This window comes from Anas platyrhynchos, chromosome 2 (assembly GCF_047663525.1).
Source record: "Anas platyrhynchos isolate ZD024472 breed Pekin duck chromosome 2, IASCAAS_PekinDuck_T2T, whole genome shotgun sequence".
Taxonomy (NCBI): Eukaryota; Metazoa; Chordata; class Aves; order Anseriformes; family Anatidae; genus Anas; species Anas platyrhynchos.
Genome location: NC_092588.1, coordinates 40,085,529 through 40,108,594, shown reverse-complemented (window position 1 = coordinate 40,108,594; position 23,066 = coordinate 40,085,529). Strand labels below are relative to the sequence as shown.

The 23,066-nt window shown below is 41.0% G+C and overlaps 1 protein-coding gene across 2 annotated transcripts; it reads right to left on the bottom strand.

The window, feature by feature from the left end:
• Positions 1 to 2,834: 2,834 nt before the first annotated feature.
• SDR16C5 (short chain dehydrogenase/reductase family 16C member 5) lies at positions 2,835 to 15,820 on the bottom strand. 2 transcript variants are annotated; one of them, XM_038175007.2, is made up of 7 exons: positions 15,689 to 15,820; positions 12,795 to 13,138; positions 7,793 to 7,924; positions 6,681 to 6,780; positions 5,492 to 5,636; positions 5,105 to 5,230; positions 2,835 to 4,578 (listed from the first exon to the last, which is right to left on the bottom strand). In XM_038175007.2, exons 2-7 carry the CDS (start codon positions 13,113 to 13,115, stop codon positions 4,485 to 4,487), a joined length of 918 nt encoding a protein of 305 aa, XP_038030935.2. In that variant the 5' UTR covers positions 13,116 to 13,138; positions 15,689 to 15,820; the 3' UTR covers positions 2,835 to 4,484. The 2 variants fall into 2 exon arrangements, with proteins under 2 accessions (XP_038030935.2, XP_038030934.2); XM_038175006.2 differs by having other exon boundaries at positions 15,657 to 15,810.
• Between the last annotated feature and the right edge of the window lie 7,246 nt (positions 15,821 to 23,066).

Genomic DNA, 23,066 nt, shown 5'->3' with positions numbered 1-23,066 from the left:
ACATCTACAGATCAAAGACTTGAGGATGAATTAGCTCTAAAGCACATTATACAGTATTTTTTGTCACACAAGTAGCAGTTGCTATTCTTGTCACTATAGAGTCACATGAATTGTCTATAGCAGATGTAACGGTAGCCTTAAATTCAGGTGAAACTATATTTACATACATGTAGAGCAAATCCTTAACTATACAGTGTGATCCATACCAAGGAAATATAGTTACAGTTTAGAAAAACTTCAGGCTCAAAAATAGTGTTACCTCAAGCTTATTATATATTTTCCTTTTTTTTTTTTTTTTTTTTTTTTTTGAGTGTGTGTGTAAGATTAACTTGGCATTCAGTTTTAGGAAGCTGTAACACAGGAGATTTCAACTACATACCTTGTCATTTTACTCTCATCCGCTGTTGCAGACTGACTCGATGCCAGAGCAGGGAAGCTGTGTACTTCCTGAAGGAAAGACTTCAAACAAGCACCTCACCTGGCTCTTCTGCTGGGATTTGTTCCTTCTGAGATTTGTTCCTTACACAACCATTACCCACATGAGTTCTTGGAACTGACAGCTCTTTCTTGAGCTGTTAAAGACTTCCCAAAACACAGGTGTGTTGTTTTGCAATAACTGCAGCATGTCTGGAGTCAGATTTAATATTCAGTTAACTGTACGTGGTGCATTGTATGAATTTTGCCTCAAGGACAAACGTTAACATACCAGAAATATGCAGACAGATCAATAAGTAATTCAAAGTGTATTTTTTTAAATTAATATAGAGAAGCCCACAATACCTGCTCTCCATTTATTGATGATGCTCATCAAAGCTTTCACATAAAACAGGTACCTCAACTGTCACATCTCTGCGTTAGTCTCTCAGCAAGCTTCTTTTATACTGACAGACTTAACACAGATGATGCAGACTCCCTGTGGGGCTGCACCATCACCAAGGTTTCATAGCTTACAAAGCTTATTCTGCAAAATCTTTGTTGCTGCTGCTGCCTGCATCTGCTGACAGTGCCATTGCCACTGCTCCTCTCCTGCTTTGCAGTCCGCATAGCTGTCTTCAGATGATCAACTGCCAAAAGTTACCTCTCTTCTGGTATCTGCTCAGTTTCTTCCTAAAATGAGATCAGACCATGATGAAGACCAGCTACCAAACAGATCTGTGCTGCTCTGGAGTATGATTACCAAATTCATAAAATTATATAGCCGGCATCTCAGCTGCTAGCTTTTCGTTTTCCTCTTCAGTTGCATTCAGAGGATCAAGCCAGTGCCAAGAAAAATCATATTCACCATGCTTTGAAGCATTAGGGAATAGTAAGACATTTGCTACCACAAGAATATAGCTCATATGGAAAAGAAATGCAGCAGGCAACAAAACACCATGCCCTGGATTGTCTTTGAATCACTGTATCAATGACTGTCAAGCCAACCTTGCCACCCCAGTCAACTTTGGGACCCAGTTATTTTGTTAGAGACTATTTAGGGTTCCAAGCAATGGCCGTGAAACCAGTAATTCTGGTAGGAGCTGCCTGATGTGAAAGCAACTCTGGGCTGATGTGAAAGCAACTCACGGTGCTGTCCCAACTGAGATACTCTTTCATGTTCTACCTTCTTGTCTGAGTCTCATGGAGATCCTTCTGTGAGTTTTCTTGCCGGGTGCAGGAGGAGAGTACTTCTGGGCATCAGGAAATAATCAGAACCACTGTCATGCTGGAAGTCAGCCATCTGTGATCCTGAGAAGTTCATATGGTGGCAGAAGATCTCCACACTCACCTCATATCTCCTCCTGAATCCATGGGAGGAACCCGTGTTTCTTAACTTCCAGGGCACATCTCTACACATCTATCATTCAGTGATGTGCTTAGTATTCATGGGAGATCAAACCACCAGCAGGATACGGTGTTACCTTCCAGTCACAAAGTAATCATCACACATGCTTTTGCAATATAGCTCTGTTTACTTCTTGCCAATATTCAAGCCTACCATGGGGATTGTCTCTTTCCAGAAAGACACGCGCAAGCTGTAGCCACCTGGATCACTATCACACAGCATTCATCTCTTCCAGTTGCACAGGTAGATAATAGGGACATTATGTTCTACTCCAGGACAAGTAGGGACAAGATCTTCTGTGTCATCAAGCAGACTGAACTGATGCATCAAATCCCCCTCTCTAAAATGCAGACCTAAACTACAACATGGCTCGAGAAGCAATTTACACCTACATCTACAGATCCAAGACACTGGTTCTCAGTCTATTTTCTTTCATGAACAATACTGCCTGAAGAAATTGCTTGTTAAGGAGACCAACAAGAGGAAAAAACATGAAAATGTTTTTTTTTTTTTTTTGCTAGATACATAAATCTTAATTGCTATCATGCAGCTGAAATAATTTCAGTTTCTGGACACAAATCTTGCTTCATTTGACCAATAAGATTTTACCACTGCCTCAGCTTCATTCTAGATGGCTCTTCCCTGCAGAATTTTTAAAGACCTGTATCTGACCTTAGTAGTATCCAGTGAAAGGACAAGAGGCTATGGACACAAAACAGAAAAAAAATCCATACAAGCATAATTTAATTAAAAAAGCGAGTGTGGTCAAACACTGGAACAGGTTGGCTGGAGAGGTTGTAGAACCTGCAGCTTTGGATATACTCAAAACCTGGCAGTACTGAGCAACCTGCTCCAGTCAGCCTTGCTCTGAGTCAAGGTCCCCTCCAAGCCCAATGATTCTCTGAAGCAGAAACAGCTCTATGGAGATACACTTTTCACACACATTACTAGGAAAGATCCTCCATATCTTTAAGAGGTGAGGAGCCTGCAAGAAGCACATACACCACACAGCTGTAGTAGTTGACTTTATTACCAGCAAACAGTGCTATGTACATACATATGGGCACAATATAAGGCATATCTGTTTATTAATTAGTAACTTTAATTTCCTGAGGTGTCCTGAAAAATGAGCAGAATTTCAGAGACAGAAAAAAGACAGAGATCTGAAAGGACAGTTGAAACAAATCTTTTCTTCATCAGTCTGAATTCTACACCTCACAGTCTGTCATATCTGTAAGGCTATTTTTAACATGCTTGTTTGACCCATTGTTTCTTGCTCATCATTAGCAAAATAGTTTTATGTAAACTTTTCTCAAATCAGTAAATCACCAAATGTATGGACAAGGGAAATGAAAGTAGCTTCAGGCCATCATGGGACTTTTTAAAATAAAAATCACCCTTTTCTTTATACTGTCTGCAATTTATTTCATACCAGAGAACTTCATAGTCATAGTTTGTAGGTGTTGCCAATTGCCAGTGGACTACTGTGACACGAGATAAGTTTAACCAGCATGTGCAGAAATGGCATACATTTAAGGTATAATCTTTTTTCTTGTTTGGGATTTACCTGAAGTCATGGTGTCGCTTTCAGTTTTCTTGGGGTCATTGTCAGAAAGGGCTTCCTCAGCCTACCAGAGGACAGTCCGAAGAATAAAGGGAAAGTAAAACAAGTCACTGTAGGCACAAGGCAACCTACTGCCCAATCCAGAGGAATAAAACATGATGCTGTTACTCAAGCTGGAGCTGTATAGGTCCCACTGACTCCAGTTCCATCAGCACCATTCCCTTCTGAAATAATCCCAGGAGAATCCCTGATTATACCACGCAATACCTTTGCTTTTAGTAGCTTTCTTGGCAAGATGTTTGATAGCCTACCTAGACTGTTCGTCTTTTAAGCATACTCCACTTAGGAGGCAAAACGTTAAAAGTTGTTCCTAAAATATTGCACTTAAAAGGTATGTAGAATTCTACTACAAAGTTGCAGGCATAGTATTAGCTTTTAAAATAAATTAGACAAAAAGTCAATTAGCAGCATAAATGTCATTTACATTCATTCCTTCCCACCCCCCCCCAAGTCATGCATAGTCTGTGAACCCTGAGATCGCCAACCTCCCCCAAACTAATACATTACATTTATTTTGCACCAACAGAGAACATTTTCATTGCATAAAACTTCCATTTGTATAAACTTGAATCTGTTGGTTCAGGAAAGTCTTGAGTTCCTCCGTTTACCAAGGAATGGTAATGGCACTGGTAGTACAGCCCCTCCTCGTGGTCCAGTGAATGGCACAGAGGTCAGGTCCATTAGAGTCTCTCCTGGCTCCCAGCCAATCACATGATGTTTCTTAGTCCCATCTCCCCCCCCAAAAAAAAGTGCCAATTATTAATTCGTGAAGCAGAATGGTATTTAAGGCATTATAATAGACCACCAAGGGAACCTATTTCAATCAATCTATTTCCATAACGAGGTAAAAAGAAAACAATTCTTTGGATAAAAAGTTCAGATGAAAACAGTTAAAAGCTAATTAAAAAGTAATTTTCTTAAAAATTGTTACGAACTAGAAGTGAAGCACCTTAAGTTCACAGCTGCTACAGAAGCAGACCTTTCCTACCACCACCTGTAACAAGCTCTGCTTTTGTGTTGCTGAATTTTGAGATATTTTCAGTCCTTCTTCCCACGACCTTTGAAGTTATCCATTAAATTGTAGGCCCCAACAAATTCCGCAAGGAGAACAGAGATTTTCACTGGCATGATGCTGTAAGGCAGAGGAGTAGGAGAAGAGGAGACAAAACCAGAACAGTTTAGAAGAGTTGTGCAGTTTTATCACAAATCATTTCACCTGGCTAATACTGACAAAGAAAGTATAGTCTCCAGAATACAGTACCACTGGTCCTCTACTGGCCCTCTCAAATACTGATTATGCTCATTTGGCTGCCTTCGTTGTTACCATAGATCAATTTCCTGGCTCTTGCAAGCCAGGCTGGAAGTACTCTATAGCTGGGGCAAGAAATTCCAGAGGGGCACTTCCTGAGGGGCAGGCCCAGCCTCTAGAGCCTGCAGTGACACCACACGCCAGTGGAGTGAACAAGCCAGTTAGACATTGCTCTGTGGTCCAAGGGTAGAATAAATCCCTAGAAACTAAATTAAAAAGGAAATATCCAGAAATGTGGAGAACTTAATGAGAATTCGTATCAGCAAGTAGAAACCTAGTTTACATTTTTAATCAGAAGTTTTCAGTCTGGCCTGAAAAGGGGAGGAAAATAAAGAAGGACATGACTTACTTTTTCAGAGCAAAGAAAACATACAGGCTGCGTGGTATGAACAAGATTTCTTGGTCTCGTCGAATAGCAGTCATTATCTTTTCAGCCACATACTCTGGCTCTAAAACAGGAAGCACACGTGACCACCTGAAAGAGAAGGTGTTTTCTTATAACAAATTTCTTTGGATTCACAAAGAAAACAGTAACATTTCATGTTTCAGCTAAAATGAATAGTAAAGTACCAAGGGCTTTTGTCACTTAAGTTGCCCAGTCACTGAAATGTGAGGCCCTGAAGATAATAAAAGCAGAGCAAAGTCTAGCTTGTAAGAATCATAAAGGAAACAAACATGAGCACACAAGCATGCATAATGTGGAAGTTGCATAAAAAGATCACAACAGCTTACTCACTTGGTCTGAGCGCCATCAAACATTCCTGTGTTTATGAAATAAGGACACACAGTTGTAGTTTTAATACCAGTCTTTCCCAGACTTCTCATCTCTACATCAATAGACTCCGCAAAACCAACTGCTGCAAATTTACTTGCACAGTAATCTGTAAAATAAAACAGTAATTGCAATTAAACATTTTAGCTTCTTAATTAAACCTTACTACACAGGTTCAGTGAGTCCTACCACTGAACATGGTCACAGGAGCAGTAGCAGTATTTGACAGAACGAGGACAAAACTATTCGGTTTTTATGGTGTGCAACACCAGCACTGCATTATAGAAACTATACACACTACCTGCAGAAAATTACTGTCAGATAATAACACTTTACAATGGAGTAGGAGGCATTTCCATAGGTTACTAATAAAACTTGTTTGATGTGATTCATTCTTACTTTTCCTTCTACTACGTTCACTGTTATAGATTGGCAGACAGAGTTTCCCATCACATCTCTCTCACCTTCTTGCTTGCTAATGAACAACAGCAGATTAAATTATCTTTTTGTACCAGGCCTTATCATTGAATCCATGAACTAGCTTTTTAAGCAAACTCAAGCTTTCAGAGCTCTCTAATGTGGTTTCAGCTTGCATCCCAATTTGTCTTCATTATCACTGCCTTGAAGCTAGATTTCTTTTACTCCTATGCCACTTATTTCATTTTCCTCCCCACTTTGCAGGCACTTTCCAGGAATTCATTCTGAATTTGCCCTGACCTCAACACTTTCACTGTGTTCTCTTGAATGAATGGCAGAGAGAATGCGAAGTGAGATATCACACATCTACCACTGTACCACATCTGGATTTAGTAGTTTTTTGAGTTAGGGAAGCTTACACAGGACCCTGCTTAGCTTGAGAACACATCTGCAAAGAAATGGTCTCTTCCCCATGAAATACCTTTAGGTTAACTTTGGAAACTGAGAACCACAGTGTTTGTTGTTAAAGTTCTGCATGAAGCTTCTAGGTCCTCTTATTGCCTTGTCACAACACTGCTGAGCATCTTGAAAACCTCTTGAAGGATTGCTCTATTTAAGGTCAGCTGATTTGAAAGTATCACCATTTGCTTTATCTATTCACAAAGACTCAGGAACTCAGAATTAGGATTTTAAATCACACTAATTGTCTAAATGAACATTAGCTTCAATACACTACCTGCAAGACGATTGACTCCAATCAGTCCCGCTGAGCTTGCGATGCTAACCAAATGTCCATGGTTAGAGGCTATCATTGCTGGGAGGAAGGCTTTGCAAGTCTGCAACGTAAGTCAGAGTTCCAATGAAACATTTTAGCAAGTAAGCTACCTGCTAGAATATTTTGAGGATTTTACTCAAAGTGCATGCAGAATTTCCCTATAAGTAAGGTGTCTCCTCCACACCCTCCATTACACAAGTGGGGAAAAAAAACACAGGAATTTTTTGTTTGAACTCTAACCTAAGCTGGAACCTTGCAGGTCCTACCAGTATTGTATTGTTTTCCCCTCAACACCAGCGACAGATGTTAACTTGCTGAAAGGTAAAAACACAGCTTCAGCTAGCTGTTTTTTTTTTTTTTTTTAAACCGCAAAACTCAGCACTGTGTTGTTTCAAATGGACATTAAGCCCTCACTACAAATTTTATAAACCAGCAAAAATTCAAATTTCATGTCTTCCTTCTATTAAATTTACTTAATCTTTGTGATTAAGTTTATTTATGAAAAAACTGAAGCATGTTTTAATATCCTGTTTGTAATTCCTTAATGGTAAAAACACTGTATAGTGATCATTCTTTCCTGAAAGGAAGAAAATTATTCATTTTGGACAAAAGCCCCGCTTACTTAGCATAAGAGCATCGTCTGAACATGTGGTATTTCTTACTAAAACTATCATAACCACAAAGCAACTAGAACAATAACAGAATTGAACACTTCTGTTACTAGAGCAGCAACCTCTAGGCGGGGCCTGCTTCACATCAATGAATATTGAGGGATATCGCATCTGACTCGCCTCAGAATTTAGCAGATGGCAACCTTCAGTTCTTAAGAGCATTTGTAAATGCTAAGCAGTTTTGCTTCCACCTACCTACCCAGAAGTTCCCAAAGGATCTATTCTCCCACCTTTTTTTAAATCTCACAGACTGCAAGGCATAGAAAATTTCTTGCATTATTTTTTACTGAACTGATGGGAGCTCTATATCCTTGCATATTTTACTCTATTCCAAAAGGCAAAATTAAAACTGTAAACATATTAACAAGATGTTTTAATACGTATCTATAAGGAGAGCATTACCCAGAAGTGTGCCATTGTGTTCACTTGCATAGTTTTTTCCACAAGCGAATCTGGAGACTCGATAAACCTCTTCCCAGTTACAATACCAGCATTGTTGACTAGGATGCTAACATCGCCAACTTCTTTTTTAACCTAAAAGAAAAGCCTTAAGATTATTACGCAACAAATAAAGCGTAACAAAAAAAAATATATATATATATATAGAAATAAGAAACAGAAGTGTTGCACATCACAACCAAGGTGAACATACTAATCCAAATCCCTTGTGTTCTTGCATGTTCTCACCTGTTTGGAGCTCATCTCACCACCGGACTTTCCTTGGAGCCCAGCAGTCTCACAGCTCCAAGGGTGCCTCTGCCTTTCAGCCTTCAGTACCTACAGTCCTTGCTATGACTGTTCCAGCAAGCCCCTACTGCAGAGACCTTTGCTAATACTTGTGTTTTGATACGTGAATCCAGTCTTAAAACCAATGGATGATTCTGTATTTAGGGCCATTTCCATGCCGTGCTGTACAGTACATAAGTTCTCATGCTAGGTGAGCTAGGAACTACTTACTAGCATTTTAGTAGTTTGGATATTTCGAGATTCCCAAGGTTCCACTTCTTCTGACTACAATTGTTAGACACTAGCAAGCATTGCACAGCGCCTTCTCCACTAGCAGTAGCTTCACGTGTATGCCATGAGTGTTACCCTATCAAACCAGACCCCCCAGCATCATTGCAGAGGAGCAAGGGGAGTTCCCTACTATGTTGGGGTTAGAATGAGCAGTCACTTTTGATAAATATTCTACATATTTATAAGCAGTGAGAAAAACAGCCTAGACAATTAATTTCTACCTTACAACCATCTCCTTTATTCAAATACCTTGGTTACTTCAAGCCACTTTATGGATCAGGAATTAAAAAGTTTTGTGTTTTTTAAAAAAAAAAAAGTTTATTTTCCATGAAAGCAGCCTGAAAGAACACCACAGTTGCAGTGATGTTAGGTCTCAAGGTAACACAAGAAGTGAGACAGTCCTTGGAAGGACGCTAGTTTGTTACAAAAATTACACAAAAGCTTTAGGGATCTTTTATTTTGTCTTCCTTATAAAAGGAAGCTTTTATTCAGGCATCTGCACTTTAGGTGAGGGAGTGAAAAAACACATGCATTCACAGAATGCAAAAGCCTTCGGAGCCTTCCGGGGCAGGGCATGGTGCAGAGGCTTTGTTTCTAATTTATTTGCTTTGATTCTAACACCGAGCCAGAATCCTTTTGAAATGGTTCCAGAAAATAAGTTGGCTAAACAGTAACCTCTGTGCATGTAGTTCAGTAAGAGGAAGCACAGTTCTCGTTTTAGCTCCAGAATGAGAGCTTCCAAGAATAGACTCACCTGACAGGACAACTATAGGCCAGCTGATATCATCAAGATATTGTACCAGCACAATTACAGTATTTAATGCAGTATTTCAAGTACAGGTCATTAATCTGAGCTATCCAGGAAATAGGAAGTGAGTTCACTACTTCGGTTGAATTTGCACCTTCAAGTGCTAAAACAGGTGGTGATGAGTGGATTCGGGAAACTATGTTCTTATGCCCTCTAGCCACCCAGCTCCCGATCACAGGAAATTCATTTCTTGATGGTATCTCATCTCCTACATAAATACATAAAAATGACTGAGCGGACCACAGAGGGTAGGGTAGCCTGTATAACAGTAAAGAATTGAGTTCACCATTTATTCTCTTAATTTCCCTGTCTTCCTTAAACTTGTTCCAACTTCTCCATGTTCATTAAACCAATAAGTGTTATTAAAAAAAAAAAAAAAAGGAAGTAGCCTTGGTAGGATTTTACAGAATAGCTTTGATACAGCTCCCTAAGCCAGAACCCCTCTCCACTTCAGTCAAAGTGCTGTCATATAACAATTAAAATATTTCTGAAGCAGTGCCACATGATCTTCGCAGTCAGCCTTAGACAAGTTGATCCAGTCACCAATGCATGCACTCCTCATTACAAGTAAAAATGAGTCTGAGTTCAGAGACAGGCAGTAACCATTAGTAAGTGATGCTGCAGTACAGGCTGCTGCCTTGGGTCAGAGGATCTTAGCAAACCTGGAAGCATGGACCCATACCCTAGGGTCTACCCTTTAGGGAAAATAAATACCTGAATAGACAATCATGCTGTTATTGTGCACAGGCACGGATGTGGTGCACAGTTTATAACTTGGAGCTTGAGGCATTCAGGTTAGAAGGAGAGGAAAAATTCTCAGATGGCAGCCAATAAGAACAGCCTTGATCACCCAATTCTAGCCAGGGGCAAAAACCTGAGCAACCCCTTCCTTTACTCATGGTTAGGGATCGCTGTCTCTACCAAGCTTTCCAAAATATATTCACACTTGGGAGAGAATTCAAAGCAGACCCGAGTGCCTTCACGCAACCCAGACAAACGCTTCCAGCTTCACAACACCTTTGGTCGTGCTGCTTCCCTGCTAACCAGATGTGGCAGCTCCTCGTTCAGAGGACTGCCTGTTTTAATCCCCTTCCCCTCTCAGCTATCCCCGTGCACAACAGAGCCAAGGCACTCACACCAGGCTTCCCCATTCTGTTTTCAGGCCAGAACAGAGGACCTTCTCTGAGTGGTTTAGCAGGGCAGGGAATGTCAGCCTTCCAGAACTGTAAACCTCTCCACTGTGCAGAGCAGGAAAGCACGTTCTGGGTGCTTGTTTTAAGCCTAGGTAAGCTGAGCATTATGCAAACTGCTGATCTGGTTAAGCATCTTTTTCAAGCATAAGCGCTATTTCCTGTTTGTTTCTGCATTTACATTTACTCTTTATGTGGGGAAATTTGGTAGTGACTAATTCCCATGAATCACAGACAGCATCCTGAAGTATCTGCTTTCTATGAAGGGAGCCCCCCCCTCCCCCCAGCTGCCTCCAAATTTTGGAAGAAAGCACTGGGCGTTTTATAGTCAACACGAAATATCACCAGGAAGTGTTTCTGCTGTGCAAAGTAGTAACAACCGAAAAAACATTCTTAGGAAAATGGAAAACTGGCTGCAAACTGTCGTGTTGACAAACAAGCAACAAGAAACAGCACACGAGCAAACCAGTAACATGTAAGAGACCCTGGAAGTGAACGTGAGCCCAGATGCAATCTTACCATGTGATAGTTCTGAAAAGGCTTCTTCCCCATAAATTCAAAGCCCCCATGCTTAAAGGCTAGCTAAACTCTGGGGAAGGAGAAGTAAATCAGAGAAGGCCACACTCCTTTTAGGGCTGGTAGTACTTCTGCAACAGGGATGTTATGAACACATCTTAAGGCATAGCTCTTGGTACAGGACAGTAACAAGGACACCGCATGCCCAGCATTTTTGGTTTTCCTACTGAAGTGACTGGTCTGTTTGGTCTCTGTGTGACTGATGAAGTACCCAAAGCAGGTAGTTAAGGATCATTTCATTTTGACTTTGAAACTGTTGAAAATATGATGGGATATTGCTTTGCATGGCACAATGTGTGTGAATTTAATTCCCTATGGTCTTATACAGCTCCAAGTTATTGTATACAGCTGAATCACAGGAAAAGCAGCCCCGGAACAGTCCTGCCTCATTTTGTGACTCTGAGCCAACACCTACTACACAGCAGTACATAAGCACTATTAATCAGTGTTTGATACTGCTATGGTCTTATTGTTGCTAATAAGACAAGAAAGCTTTCAGTGTGGTTCTGTAACAGCTGTCAGCAAAACATGATGCATCTGAAATAACAGTGGTAGTGTGTTCCCTTCCCTGTGGATCAGCTGTTAGTGAACTGCTGACATAATTTTGTAAAGAGAGGAAGGAATCATGCACTGACAGGTTACGGACCCTTTTACCACCTCCTCACTCCTGTCTCCCTCTGCTTTTATCATTCTGAACTCATGCCACATCCTCCATACTCAGCCAGGAGGGTTCTGCTGCTGCTTATCTCCAAAAGATGGGTCAGATCAGGTCTCTTCTTCATTCCAGTGCTCTGCCAACTACAATACTCCTTCCTTCTCTCCCAGCTCAGCCAGAAAGAGTTACAGGCATGTGGTGAAACGTGCAACCACTCTGCAGGGATGGAAGACACGCACCTCAGCCAGCAGAGCAAACCTGCAAGGGCGACTGCAGGCAATTGGCATTACCAAAAATCCAAGAACAATGGCGTGAGCCTCTAATAAGCTGCAAGTCAATTTACAAGCTTTACGTATCAGAAAGCTTGTTCTACGGTCATTTCCAGACAGAAGGAACACAGAAGGCTAGAGCTTCTTAAGCAGTACTTTAGGGGACAAAATAGGAACGTTATTTCAGCCAACAGATGTTCCTAAAGACAGCTGAACTTTTTTTTTCTTTAAGAATTCATCCTCAGGCAAACACTCACTGTGGAAATTTTCTAGTCCAACAGTTAAGTTTAGCAACATCTTAAGCAAATGAGAACAGGTTGTTATAATGGAAACTGTTAAGCAATATTAGCTTTTGGCATTTCTGCTAGTCCTGCCCAAGATATCTAACCACATGCTATATTTACAAAGCTGTTTAGAAAGGAAAATAATATTGAAGCCTTCAAGACATTTATTAAATCTGTTCAAGTGCATTTGCAAAAATCTACTCACAGCCAGGAAGTTTGTCTGAATTTGCTTAAGTCGTTAATCCCTTGTACAAGGTAAGGTCTTTAGGGTTAACTTTTTGGAAGAGATTTCCAGAACATGAAATACTGCTTTAGCTTCAATAAGCTGACTTTCTGTATTTGCCAGTAAGTGCTTGCTGAGTACCTGCATGCATGTGATGGCACCCAGCTGAAGTTAGTTATTGAAAGAACCAGCTTTTTTTTTTTTTTTAATTTTTAAAGAAACAAAAGGTATACAACTCTTAAAAAAAACATATGTATTCTTAGAATACATAGCACATGCAATAAATCAAATGAATTAACTTTAATCTCTTGCTTTGAAATGGCTAGGGCTTCTATCACAAATGCTTTGGAATAGTGTCAAAGCCACAAATGAGATACTTTACCTGATCTGCTACTCGGTAGACTTCCTGCCTTTTGCTGCAGTCGCAGATGTAAGCATGTACTTTCACTGCTCCATTTTCTCCAGCCAGCCTGCTCGTCTCGTGGAGCCCCTCTTGATTAATGTCCCAAAGAACCAGCGTGGCTCCAAGTTTGGCAAATTTTATGGATAAGAGTCTTCCAATTCCACTTCCTGCTCCTGTTATTAATACTATTTCACCACTAACACTCTTCTTACGTTTCGGCACAAACAAAAACACCAGCGACTCCAACATATAGTAAGTCGTAAGTCCAAGGACTTTGAACAACTCCAGGAAGAAGTTCATCTTGAGGCTTTTTCTTCAGATACCTGATAAAAGAGAAGGTTTAGTAGATAAATCAGCTATAAAGAGACCATGTAAACATTAATATTGCAGAACTGAAGAGCATTTTCCAATTCATTCTAACTATTTTTGAAACAGCACTCAGAAGCAGGCCAGCAAGTACATAGGCTTACAGCTGCATGTCTGACCCATTTTTCCTGTTCTCATTTTATTTCCAGAACATTTGTACACCTCCAGTATGCAAGACAAAATTGATTTACCATTCGGAAGAGATAGGGAATACCTGCTTTGGAAATAACCCATCCATGAGTTTCCAGCTCTACACCCAAAGACATCTTAATAAAGTGGCAACAGTTGCCCCTTGAGTATCTGAAGCAGAAACAGCAATTACAAATCAAAACTCATAGCTTGATCAAATTGCTTTAGTGCTCAAAACCTATCACTTTAGGTCAGGAATTTTTATTTTTTATTTTTTAAAGACCATGGCTTTTTGTGCTTGTAGGTACCCCTTGTTGTCAAGCAGCCATGCAGATGGAGGTACAGTCTCAACTGTGTTGAAGAGCTGCCAGCATAGGAAGCTTCAGAATACAGAAGATCTTTGTCTTCTTACCAGTACTATTATTTAATAGTACTGTAATTACCAGTACTATCCTTATGGTTCAAGTGCATAAGGCAGGCTCTCCCCAAAGTGTTTTACTTAGGAATGCACTCTACAGCTGTTGACTTTCTTCTTCTCACATGAAGCAAGATGTCACAGGTTTGAATCACATTATCTCAGGTATGTGTTTACCTGCACACTCCATATTCATCACAGCAACTCTCACAATGAGCAGGTGTTTAAGTCCTTAAAAGAACACTACCTATTCCCCAGCATATGAATACTATGCAAGAAAAATGCCCGTTAAAGTATAAAGGATAAATAGGCAGGTTTTTAACTCTAGGTACATTATAAAAAGATTAATACCTTCTTTCTGAGTCAAAGGTAGAGCATGCTGGTGCTTACACTTCAACCTTTAGCACAGCATACCAGTCTTAACTAAGATGTGAACAAATCAGGTATCTATGTACATAGATAGCTATGTCTGACAATTGCCAAAAGATAAGTTACTTAGGTCTCGGCTACATTTAATGAACTTTGCTCAGGGTAGCATTTGGATGTACATGTTGTCATGAGTCTCAGGTTTTGGTGCATGGGAAACAACTCCATTCCTGCAAAGGGACAGACAACTTCAGGGGCAGAGCAAGTTAGTTCAGAAAACTTTATAGCATAAGCATTAGGACATCTTAAACTATTCCAGTAACAGGAAAAAAAAAAGCCAAAACCATAGCGGGTAGGGAAACAAGTTCTTCTTTCCACAGATTAGTTACAGGGTAAGTGTTTTCTGTTCTTAGTTCCTTTTAAAATGCTACAGAGCACTTACAGGAATTCTAGCACAGGGAAAAAGAGACAGTAAAACTGATTCTGGTATTTCTTAACACACAGTAATATTTTCCTAGAGACAGTAGTGACATTTGCTGAAGTAGACTCTCACAGCTGCAGAAGTATAACAGATATATGCAAAGCTAGGGTTATATGGAAAAAGTGTTTTTTTTATGCATATGAAAGTTAATAACAAGTTTCTAGAAACTTGAATTCATTGCTGGGCCTAAAACAGAAGCAGTAAAGCAGTAGAATCAGTTGCCGAGTTTAGCTTTATCGTGCTGACTTTAAGCAATGCATGTAACACGCCTCATTTGTGTGAAAGAGATTGGCATCTCTGGAACAGATACCAGTTTTTCAGGGACTGTGATGCAGTCCTTAATCCTTACAGAAAAGGCAACTGAGGTAGCTGCCTTCAGAACAAAACATACAGTTTGATTTCAAAGCAGTTTGCAATGGGTGCCAGTAATTTATTACGATAACCAGCTATTGGGCCTGCCTGGAGCAGAGGCACACCAGAGCTCAGGGAAGGGCTTCCTCTCTCAGAGAAGTGCACTTGTTTTAGAGTACAGACTGTTAGGCTACTCACTCCAGACCCCTCAGGAGATGCTAGCCTTCCACTGCAGCTCCTAGCCAAGCTCTGGCTGGACCAGGAGCGCCCTGCTCTTGCTGGCTCACTGCATGGGTGCTGCCCAGCTCCCCCCGTACATAAGCACAATGCCACCAGCACAGAGTTGGTGCTGATGCTCCCTGCTGAGCAGCTCCCACAGACAACCAAGACAGAGCCTCTGCTAGGGAAGGAGCCCCAAAACCGATCCTTCAACCCCACACACAGCGGGTGCTGAGCATGCACCCACCCCCTACCCCCGGAGGGCTGCACCCCCTGCACACAGCAACCCTATAAACCAAGGCAGGCCAAAAACCCTTTAGCACATCGCTATACGGTCACCACGCCACCCCACAGACACCATATCTCCCTATGGACCCTATCAGTCCTGCAGACCCCACCCCACAGACCTCAAACCGCCCCAACGCCCCCTCCCCGGGGGGAGGCAGCGCACCCCCAGCTCCGGGGGCAGCGCAGAGCACAGGTCTCCCAGCCTTGGTCCCACAGAACCCGGTACCTGGGCTGTAGGGGAGGAAGGCCAGGACCCACCGTGGAGCAGAAAGGAGCAGAAGAAGGCGAAGGGGAGCGGGCCGGCCCCGCCTTTATGCCGCCCGCCCGCCCCGGCTCACCGGATGCCCGGGGGCGGAGCGGGGCGGGCCCCGGCCTTCCCCGGCAGTGCTTTGGGCTAAGTTTGTGTTCGCCCTCCGACACAAGGGCTGGGATACTGGGAGGCACTGGGCAGCTACAGCTTCGGAGAGAGTCCCTGCGAGCAGAGGATGCTCGGTTCCGCCGGGAAATACACAGCTGACGGCGTTTCTGTGGCGCTTAGGTCCCCTATATCCCCCCTATCCAAACCGGCGTGTTTGTGTTGCTGCTGCCCTTGTGTAGAGGTCTAAATACCCAATACTTTCCTTCCTTCCACAACACCTCCTCCACAAAATATTGCTGAAAGCGGCCAAAAGCTCTTTTCCTTCATGTGTACGGTGTGGAGCCAGAGCCTGGGCTCTGCACGGGACCTGCTGCACCCTCCAGAGCTGCTTGCAGAGGAGAAACTCGGTCTGAGTTAGGATATCTCAGTGGGAGTTAATGTATAATTGTAATAATGTAGCACATCCAGGGGGCTGATGATAGCCAAACAGTAACAATGATGAAGTTTGGTTTTGGCTGCTGCTTGCCTTTGTGGATTGCATTGTTTGCTTAAAACAAGGAAGTGTTAAAAGCCATTCGTATTCAAAAAGGTTTAAATAAAATACGTGCTTTGGAGTTTTACTTGCAAATTAATAATGTTTAACACAGGGACTGACCTGATGATCAGAGTAGGAGGCTAGAACTTGGGATCCTTGTCTCCTTTCCTCCCCTTCTACAAGTATTTGCTATAAACAATACTATCACCGAAATCAAACTCACTGAAATAAAACGTCTGAATGTCTCCAGTTTGCTTATCTGCATTATGAAATGCTAAAGCTAGCTTGAAGAATACTCTTTTTTTTAGGATTTTTGAGTTATTCTCTACCATGCTTTGGGGTCAGAGCAGACCCAAGCAGAAACATCACTCTCAATTCAAGTCCAGAAGCAGCACCGCCCTCATTTGTGTTAGATGAAGGTGTCTCCCATGTGCCACACATTATCTTCAGCCCAATTTGTGAGTGCTGGCAAGACTCCAGCAGTGCAGAGATGGGCCTGGCATTGTTTCTGTGCGTGTGTACCATCACACGGTGTGTGTTCAAAGGAACCCGAGGTCAATCCAATCATAAGAACGAGTTTGAGCAACTTTGTAAGTCTCTTCTGCTTGCATGTAGTATTTGTGCTACTTGAATGTACTGCAACTCTAGCAGGTTTGTACTGAGGGCTGGACTTTATCTTAGCCTAGCTTAATTTCCAAAAAGCTCCTGAGCTGCTTTTCATGCCTTACATGAAACTATGGTAGATTCTTTACGGCATTGATCATGACTTCATCACCATTTAATCTTGACTGTCACAATGAATGAGTAAATGAAGTAAACAGAGTAAGGGTTGCTCTAAGCTAGATAGATGCAACTGCATGGTGACTAGGACACTCATCCTCACCTCAGCATAAAACAACGTGACTTGCTCAGAGCCATGTTTTGAAATTGTGCTTTTCATCCAGACAAGAATACCTTCCGTGTGAAGCCTGTAACGCCTATGTTTGCTGTGAAAGTAGGTGACTAAATCAGCTCTTATGAGTAAACGATGTTTGTTGATGGTACAAGTGGTATATGCCCTTCAGTCATGGAAAAGTGTGCCAGTCTGTGTTATGGGAGGGTTATGACAATGATGGTGTGAAGAACTTAAAACCACATTTTCCACTTCCCAGGAGAACAGGAGAAGTGTTGTAAATCAAGCCCTCACCTAGCAGCTTCATGTTTTCTGATCCCTCCACTGGGATTTTATTTGCTAATACACAAGCTATAACTTTGATGAACAAAGAACACAGATAATCAATAGCCTGCTGTGGTAAGGTGCAAAGAGATGGCTGCTGTGTAGCTCTATGCTCACTGCTTTGTTATACTCCTTTATGTGCCTCTAGTACATATTCCTCACAGTACCTCTAATTTTAAGAGAACCTGCCTTTGCTGTAGGTGGAAGTGCCCCACAAGAGATTCTTCCCTCTCCTCCGTGCAAAAAAGAAAGAGTTTGGGCTGAAACATCACTTATAATAAAGATGCGTACAGGGTGTCAAGATGATTTAAAGGGAGAAGTTGGCAAAAAAAAAAAAGAAAAAAAGAAAAAGCTAATTCATAATAATGTAATTCTGAATAGTAAACAGAGTAAGGCATCTTCCTACCATTTGAGACTTTTAAAACTTTCTTCTTAATAAAATGTAATTCAAGGTTTCTGACATGGAAAAACTGACATGGAAAACAGGGAAACTCAGCAGGAAAGCAGAATTAGCAAACGAGCTCAGGGGTCTGTAGTGGTGTTTGGGAAATGAGGCAGCACTGTTGATGGCCAGTTAACAGAAAGAAAAGTTAGCACGGTTTTAATTAATTGAGTGTATGTGAAAGCAGTGGGTGGGAGAGTGTGTTCTAATAAAGGAATAAGCAGGGACTGGAGGAGAACTGGGATGGGAACAGCAGGGCCTAACAAAACTAGGGGCTAATTTAAAACTACGTATACTGGAGGGAAGACTCCAGGTGAGGCTGTGACAAGTACCGCATCTGGGCTTTCAGATCTATGCCCTGAAGGAAAGTCAGGGCAGTAGGGTCTGTGTGTGGAGATAAGTGATAGGGGAGAAGAAAACCTATGAAAGAGGAAACATAATGAGTCTTTCTAAGATCTTGTCTTCACTCCTCTGCTTTTCCTCCTTTTCAAATTCTGTTGTTTTTCATCTTGTTTTAGATGGTAAAGAGTCTGCAGGCAGCGAGGGGCAGAAGTTTTAGGATACTCTGATGTATTCTATAACACATGGCCACAAATACTCTGAGTATGCAGCCTTGTTCCATACTTGTGACATTGTAAGCTACTGTAAAAAAAAAGGAACTTGTCCTTTTGCCCCATCATCCTTTCATTACTTCATGTTTTATTGGCCTCAAGGACATAGTTTCCACCTTTGTGCACACTGATCTCTTACACACCAGCTGATGTGATTACTAAGCATCAGGGTTTTGGCTATTCTGAAGTGCCTCTCAGCAAGAAGTACCCTCTCTCCCTCTCAAAGAAACTCACCTTTGCATTTGCCAGTTTTGGTTTAAACTTAAGTGCCACTCCCCTACATCTACAGATTCACATTTTTGTAGTCCACTTAATAGTTCATTTACGTGGAGCAGCTGCCCAGAGGAAGGTGTGAGTGTACAGGCTTGACTTCCACCAGGTGGCTTAGGCATGCAGGGTGTGCCTTGGTAGTACACACTTATGTTACATGGTACACAAGATGCTATGTGCAGTGCAAGTGCTGTTTTCATGATGCAAAATTCAGAAAGATGGTTTGTGTTCTGGATTTTGATGTCTTGAGTGCTCTACTAACCAGGCTACTGGCCTGTGTAGTGCTGCTATGTGGCTTAGAAAATCAGAGAGTATAAGGAAAAAGAAATTTAAAATATAAAACCAGGGGAAAAAAAAAAAAGAAGTCTGTCCAGCTCTTTTAGACACATATCCCAACACTTTTGTAAGTCGTACTACTTTTCAGTGTGTATTAGTTATAATAGTTCCACTTTGATGATTTCGTTACATCAGTTTGCCTGCATCCACTGCATTTTTGAGGTTTGAAATGCATCCACTGCATTAAATACGTTTTTTTTTTTCTGCAATAAACTGTTGTGTTCATATGTGTTATATATAAATTTCATATTTAAGATATTCACTGTTGGCATGCAGAAATTCTGGTTTTAATGCCCAATACCAAGCTTTTGATACATGAGACTGAGCGTCCTGTTGTTAGGTGACAAAGGGCTGATGCATGTGGGATCACAGCAACACAAAGTGGTATTATACAAAATCTCACATTTTAAAATATACCTACACCACTGAAGTTTGTGAAGAGAAGGTCTCTCCAGGAGATCTTTACTGCCAGCTAGCTCTAAGGAAAAAAAATGCTGCTTTTGTAGTCCTTTATCTTTCATTGTATTTTATTCTAGAAAACCTTGAAAAACAGTGTTAAATTAAAAGATTTTTCTACATCTGACTTTGAATAGCCATGGAGGATTTTGACATTTGTAATCTATTTTATTTTATTTTATTTTATTTTATTTTATTTTATTTTATTTTATTTTATTTTATTTTATTTTATTTTTCAGACATCACCTGTCTAAGTGTTAAACCTTACCCACAGAGAATCTGATCAAATCAGCTCAATTCTAGAGGCAGAATTTTTTGCCCTTTTCTTTTGGTTACTTTAGAGCTCAGGATACAATCTTAGCACTCACTGTGGCATTTCTCATCTATCCGAATATGAAGTAGGTTCCTTATATTTCCAAAATGGCTGTATTTCATATTGCTCATTTAATTTCTGAAATATTTTTCTGTGCTACAGTTGAAATCTATAATGTGTTAATTCCATACCTCAAAGCCAAACTAAACCATTTTTAAAAAGCTTTACTGTTGCCCATTTAACTTCCTGCAGTTGAAGGATAGTTCCACTAACGTTATTTTCCTCAGCCTCCTTCCCTTTCCTTGAAAATTATGGTTGGACAAAACATGACCACTGAGACTGCTTTTAGACTGCTTCTAAAATGTAAGGGTTTGGGTTAGTGCAGTTGGTTTACAGCATATTTCTGGACTTTGTTTCACAATCTGTCAGGCTGATATAATTGCTTACTTTTGAAACCCCAAACAAGGGTCTCTGTACTGGGGAAAGAGTTCTGGGAGCACTGTGAAGAATTTAAGAAAAAACCCGAAATGAAGTGATAGTTTTTAGGGAAAGAAATAGAAACAGAAAGCAATAATCAGGCCATGATTTAAAGCCATACTGCACCCCTGTCTTCAACACCGAGTGAATACTAATCCCCCTGCACCTTCCCCCCATTTCAGAAAGGATTTAGCAGAACTCAAAAGGTATGCAGAAGACTGATAAGGATGGTTAAAGTACGCAATAGCTTTTGCTTAAGAGACTTTTCAATAGTTTGGAAGAGAGTTGAAAGGTGACAGGTATGATGTAGGAATATAAAATCTCTAATGATGTGGACGACATAAATTCAATTTCTTACAATAAATAAATAGGTCACAACAGGTGAACATCATCCTCAAATTTCAAACAAAACAAAAGAAATTGCCCTTCTGCTCAGCACCCTTAGTCCTAGAAAGCTCTTTTCAGAAATTCAGCAGTCAGTTAATTTAAAGATAAGTATTGGGCATTTTAGAAAGTGATCATGGAGAGTATTCTTATTCTTCCGAGCAGCAGTTTAAAGAAAGAAGTATTTCATTTCAGAAAGCTAAGTTACATGGTTGATCTGACATGACTGATTCATGTGTCTGTACAGTACTGGCTGTAAAATAGTTCTTTACAGAAGAACAGCCATACTGTATTAGACAAAACATCTATTTAACCCAGTATTTTACTTCTCAGGTAACCAGCAGCATGTACTTAGGAAAACAGTATAAGAACAGGGAAAGCATACAAGTGATATTTCCCCAGTGCATACACACACACTCAGTTCAGGGACTTCTGAAGCCACAGAAAATAGTTTTGTGTTTAATGGTCCTGATGGATAAATGGAGCAAAGGCAGTTGACATGCATGCACATTACAGCAGCTTCTGAATAACTACGGAAACGTCGCTTTTCTGCCTTTTGAACTCTGGATAATCTGCGTGCATTCTGGGGGGAGAGGCGAGGAGGAAGGAGGAAAGAACTTTTGAATGCAAAATGCATGATTTCCATTTATCCATATTGTTATGTTACTCATGTACAATAAAAGTCTCATATTTTATTTTATTTACCTCCTTTACAGGCATGAGAATGTAGGTATATCTTTATACTGTAACTGTCAAGGGAAGTCAATAATTATTGAAGGCACCAGGTACCCCTGAAGTGCAAAATTTAGCCTGTTACATTTCAGACTGTGATCCATGGACTGTGATCTGTTGATTATGTTTAACAGTGTGACAAGGGTAACTAAAAACGTAAATGTCTTCTTGTTGAGCTTAATTTTGCCATATGGGGACATGTCACTTGACTGCAAAATCTCTAGGCATCTGCAAACTGAGATGGAAAAAAATATTTTCAGAAGGGAAGATCAGCAAGGAAAGTTGCTTCAGAAAGGAAAGTGGGAAAAAGCTTCCCATTGTGTTCAGCAGAGATGTCCATTTTTATTTTATTTTATTTTATTTTATTTTATTTTATTTTATTTTATTTTATTTTATTTTAAATAATAAATAATAAAAATAATATTAAAAAATATATTTATTTTTTATCCAAAGGGCCATCCAAACTTCTTGAAGGAAAATAACGACCTAGTAACTTTTTGAGAAAAGAAGAGCCACAGGGCAGCTTGTGCAGTTTTGTTCCAATGGTTTTCAGTTAGAAGCAACCAAAACTGAACCTAAGATCTGAAGATTCAGTTCTTATTTTCATGTTGCCTGCATTTGTTTATTTGCACTCCCAAATACTTGTGGGTGTGGTTTTGGCTTGCTTGTTTACAGTGCTTTGCTAGCCTGCCTTTTTGTTTTTGGCATAACACAGAGAGAGAAAACATTGGTCAAGAAGGTGTGGCCAAAGTGATGGCCCAGCTACCGTTCTCATGCTCCCTGTCTTTTCTAGAGAAGACCAAAAAGCCCCAAGAAATGAAAAGACATGTGATGAGCCTGCAAATCTTGTAATGCAAGAAGTGGGCTACACAAGCCTTTAGGGTGAGAACAGTGCACAGCTGTAGCCCCAGGGCTGAGCTTTCAGTCTGGTTTGAACAAATGGTCATAAACGTGGTAGATAGGCATGGTAATTCTCTAGCAGCTGTTCCTCTCCAGGATGTGTGTGGTTACAGATATCATAAATTTAATAAATGATTTTCAAAATCGATCTTTTTAGTACCAAGCCCTCAGAAGGCAGGGACAGTTTCCTCCATGTAACCACCTGGGAGCCAGCTGAGAACCTCCTCATTATCACTGTCACTTGGCGCTGCCATCAGTGGGCTCAGCAGGAATAGGGACTGAGTAAGCAGTCTTGCTTTTCTTTACATTATGAAGTTACAAAACCCAACCCTCTCCTTTCATATGGTGCACCGAGCCACTCATGCTCCACTAAAACTGGAAAGCAGAGGCAAGGGACTGAACTCCAGACACCGCTGCTGTCACGCACCGGCCCCTCTAAATCCACATGCAAACACTTATGCGATAAGCATTTACATGGGTTGCCTGCAGCGGAGCTTTAGTTGCAGCTTTAGGTGCCTGTTGGCCTTTGTCAACTTAAACCGTGCCCTCCCAAACCCGGGGAGAAGAGGCTGCCGCTCTCCCATCGCGGGCAGCTGTCCCAGCAGC

What these genes read in the sequence shown, in the direction of transcription:
- SDR16C5 (XM_038175007.2), bottom strand. Translation starts at nt 13,115, where the DNA reads ATGAACTTCTTCCTGGAGTTGTTCAAAGTCCTTGGACTTACGACTTAC. An exon ending in TTTGATGGCGCTCAGACCAA is followed by an intron (nt 5,231 to 5,491) that starts GTGAGTAAGCTG and finishes CTTCTCTTTCAG; the next exon opens with GTGGTCACGTGTGCTTCCTG. An exon ending in GTTTTCTTTGCTCTGAAAAA is followed by an intron (nt 4,579 to 5,104) that starts GTAAGTCATGTC and finishes TCTGCCTTACAG; the next exon opens with CATCATGCCAGTGAAAATCT.